Source organism: Notolepis coatsorum (genome assembly GCF_963971535.1).
Source record: "Notolepis coatsorum genome assembly, chromosome: 16".
In the NCBI taxonomy this organism is placed as follows: Eukaryota; Metazoa; Chordata; class Actinopteri; order Aulopiformes; family Paralepididae; genus Notolepis; species Notolepis coatsorum.
Window position 1 is genome coordinate 107,425,648 of NC_140180.1, and position 4,276 is coordinate 107,429,923.

The 4,276-nt window shown below is 44.8% G+C and overlaps 1 protein-coding gene across 1 annotated transcript; it reads right to left on the bottom strand.

The window, feature by feature from the left end:
* Positions 1 to 793: 793 nt before the first annotated feature.
* On the bottom strand, positions 794 to 3,537 carry hs3st1 (heparan sulfate (glucosamine) 3-O-sulfotransferase 1). Its single transcript, XM_084331724.1, has 2 exons — positions 3,356 to 3,537; positions 794 to 2,590 (listed from the first exon to the last, which is right to left on the bottom strand). The coding sequence occupies exon 2, from the start codon at positions 2,456 to 2,458 to the stop codon at positions 1,550 to 1,552; it is 909 nt and encodes a 302-aa protein (XP_084187850.1). The 5' UTR covers positions 2,459 to 2,590; positions 3,356 to 3,537; the 3' UTR covers positions 794 to 1,549.
* Between the last annotated feature and the right edge of the window lie 739 nt (positions 3,538 to 4,276).

Sequence of the window (4,276 nt, forward strand, 5' to 3'; positions counted from 1 at the left end):
AAGGTCACTTTAAAAATACATAACTGTATATTGTATATTATTGTAAATAGTGTTACAATGCTTCTTAGCTTTGCACTGTATTGTATTTTATTCTTATTACTTTATCATGTCTATTTTATTATCTATTCTATCTTATTATTGGTGGCATGGCCACCTTCATTTCACTACATGCCTGGATGTGTATGTGACAAATAGACCTCTTGAATCTTGAACATTATAACAATATTATTTTCAAAACAAGTGTCCACCCGTATTATGCCCAGAGTGGACACCGCCTATGAGCAGAAACAACATCATTTTAACTAAATATCAATTGAACTCTTGCACTGAAGAACCATAGAAGTCTGTTTTAATTTGTTTTGGATAGTCCATGTATTTGCAGTTGTAAAATCAGTGTGTAGTGTGAATGATATATCACCATAAAGTGCTGTCTTTAACTATGAATGAACATAACACTCTAACTCATCTTTAGATAATAAAGTACTCAGCCTCTACTGTCTTTAACTATGAATGAACACAACACTCTAACGTACCATCTTTAGATAATAAAGTACTCAACCTCTACTGTCTTTAACTATGAATTAACACAATACTCTAACTTACCATCTTTAAATAATAAAGTACTCAACCTCTACTGTCTTTAACTATGAATTAACACAATACTCTAACTTACCATCTTTAGATAATAAAGTTTGAAAACATTGCTCCTCTGAAAACTGACTTATATGGTTATTCGCCTTTGTTTAAAAGACTAATATGTACACAGGATTAATGTAGAAATGAATCAAATTGATTTGACAACTAAAAATAAAATACATCTTTATTATGGTGTTAATCCTTCACTTTAAAAAGAAAATCTATTATATTTACATTTATAGCAACAGCAATACATGATGGACTGGAATATAATACTTAATCGACTCTTCAATAAGGAATCCTTTGAGTAAAATAAAAGAACATACAGAAATAATCTGTATGACATGTGGTGACCGAGGAAAACATAGCAGCAAGTAAAGGGTCCTTCAGTACACTAACATATGGTTAGACAAAGATAAGTCCCATCATATGCAACAAAACACTAAACACTCAACCGATTTGTACTACTTAGTAATTGACATATTAACCGACACTGTCCAATTTGATAGTTAGTCACCTGCTTTGAGTGAACTACCAGTGTAATAGCAGTGCATGTTCCAAAAGAGTGTCGAGCTGTGATGTGTACATGGTTGGCAAAGCCAAGGGGGGAAAAAAGGAGAGGATATATTAAGTTAAGAGGTGCAGTGACAGCATGTTATTAAATGAGATGTCCAAGTCGGCTCTGATATTTGGCCCGATAGCCTTCGACAGCTTTACAAATACAAAAATAGATTTAGCTTGAAATTCAGTTTACATTACGTTTTTTGTCTCTTCCTCCTGGTTTATTAGTACGAGAGACGCGATGGCTATTACTAACGGGATGGGCTATTGATACTAACCCCCAACGGAAACGGGCTATGGCGCTTCGAGCAAAAGACGTGACTTGGCCCCCGGAGGACCCGCAGCATCCGGCTCAGTTCCAGTTGAACGTTCGACCCACCAGCTCGAAGAACCTCTGGTTGGGTTCGTGAAAGAACTCGTAGAGTTTCTGGAGGATGGCGGGGGCCACGCGGGGGTGCGCGCGGCCCTTGGAGTCGTGTAAACACCGCTCTCGACCGCCGTGGTCCCTCAGGCAGTAGAATCCCTTGGTCTTATTGAAGTAGAAGTTGGACGAGTTGATCTGGGGCTCGAGCCTCAGGAACCTCTCCACCCGTTTCATCTCGGGCAAGGGGTCCCGGATCAACTCGTCCCCGTCCACCACGTGGATGCTCTCGCGCGGGAAGTAGCGCAGCCAGTTCTGCATGTGCGAGTAGTACAGGCTGCGGTTGAGCGCCTTGTATCCCAGGTTGATCTGCCCGTCCTTCACCAGCACCGACTCCACGGGCTGGTAGCGCTTGTGCTTCTGCATGCGGTTGTAGAAGACCTGGGTGTAGTCCGACAGCACGCGCTCCGTGGGGTCCCGCAGGATGAGCAGCAGCTTGATGCGGGGGTTCATCTCGTGCACGCGCCGGGGCACCTTGCCCGAGGTGAAGTACGCCGGGGTCTTCTCCACCGTGCGCTGGCCGGGCCGGGCGTAGGGCATCTGGCTGAGGTACCACGGCAGCCCCTTCTGGAAGTGGCTCTCCCAGTCGAAGAAGTGCACCTCGTTCTCCGCCGCCGCCACCACGCTGTGCAGGCTGAGCATCTCGATGAGCGCCCGCGTGCCGCCCTTCCTCACCCCGATGATGATGATGTCGGGGAGCCGCTGGAGGGTGCCGTTGGGGTGGCCGCCGCCGGCCGTGCCGTTAGAAGGAGCCGCGGGGAACGAGGAGGAGGAGGGCCTGGAGGGGAGAGGGGGGGGCTGCATCGCGAAGAGCAGCAACCCGAAGAGCAAGGCCGCCATGAGGGAGGTCCTGACCCTGGACGATTTCAGTCTGGCGACAGCAACGAGACGGTGTCCCACATCGAGAGCTGCCTCGGGACAGCGGTCCGGGAGAGGGAGAGGAGCAGGCTCGTCTGGCAGCGGCAGCAGTTACTGTTTGGAAAGGACAACAGTTGTGATTAAACCGCTTCAAAATGAATAGGCTGAATATTCACAATACTTCATTTCAGGTATTTAATTACCGTCTACAAATTCCAAAAGGTATACGACAAATTCTGCAACTTTTACCAAAATAACATGGTATTTCCAAAAAATTATCATTGTATTCCCACAATTTCTTGGTCATGGTTAATAACGGTAACATGGTAAAAAATGAATCAAACTACCATGATACTTTATTATTTTTGTAAGGGAAGTCTTTGCAACACTTTTATGAAAGCGCAGTGGACCTGACACACATGTACAAGTTAATAAACTGTTCATAAGACCGTTGAATGATAAAACAGTTGCCAGGTCACAATAAAGGACTAAACAAGTGTATGTATTGGATCGGTTACAATAACAGTAACATTCCTTATATTAATAAATATTTAATAAGTGTAGTGCTTTATATGTAGGCTACTGAAGCTGGACTGACCAGGTCACTTTATGGAGATAATGGTCTCTAGGCAGGTGTAGTGATCAATAGTTTACAATGGAAATACAAATAACAACAAGGCTTTTATTGAAATGATTTGAGGACAGGTGTCATTTTCAAACACGCACACAAATGAACACACGCACGAACGGGCGCGCGCACACACGCACAATTTGCACTATAGCTTAATTATGTTTCCGGATTTTTCACATGCCTGAAGGACGTGCCAATGCTGTTCGGTTCGTGCTTTCCCGTTCCATAAAGATACTGACGTCTCTTACCTTCAACTAAAACCGTCTTATCGAAAAATATGTCATCTCGCGCGTCCCTCAGAAAGACAGGGCTGATAATCCTCGTGTACAGTATACCGTCCGCCGCTGTCTCGTGAGTCCCGCGTCTCGCGACCTGCCAGTGTGTGTCTCGCGCACCGGCTGGGCTCGAGCTCCGTGCTGCTGTGTTGTTGTGCGGGAAGCCTCCGCGAGTCTCCTGGTTTTTTGGAGTTTGCTCCGGGAGCAACGTGGAGTGGCCACGCCTACATTATGACGCTCCCCACAGAGCCACTCCCCCCTCTGACTCACGTCACTGTCACGGATGAGGTGTTTGAGAAATCACGGACACACGGTCGACGGACGGTACCGGTTTAGACGGGGGTTATGTCGAGTCGACGGTTGACTCTAAATGACGAGCTCGTTTAGGCATTTCCCGACAATTACGAACAAAGCAGGTGAGATACGGAATTGACCATGTTGGCACAGGCATCCGGCGAATAGCCCACAGCCACAGACCACAGTCTTACAACAGGTGAATCAACTACATTCAATTATGAATATACAGTAGTGTGCCGTTAATGAATTTGAACATATATGAATATTAATTGAAAATGGGGGACCCTGATGTAAACAAGACAAACGTCTTTCTCTGGTCTGCATCCCCTTAACAATTGTGTGTATTGAGCCATACTTTATTGTACCCATTATGCAATCTGTTAAATAAACTTTTCATTCATTCAACAATCTACAGCATTAGTTAAAATACATAAAATATTAACATCAGGGTCAACTTTTGTAAATGGTAAATGCATTTATATAGCGCTTTTATCCAAAGCGCTTTACAATTTGTTCATCACATTTTACCCATTCATTCACACACCGACAGCGGAGGCAACCATGCAAGGTGCCAACCTGCCTGCTCATCATGAGCGA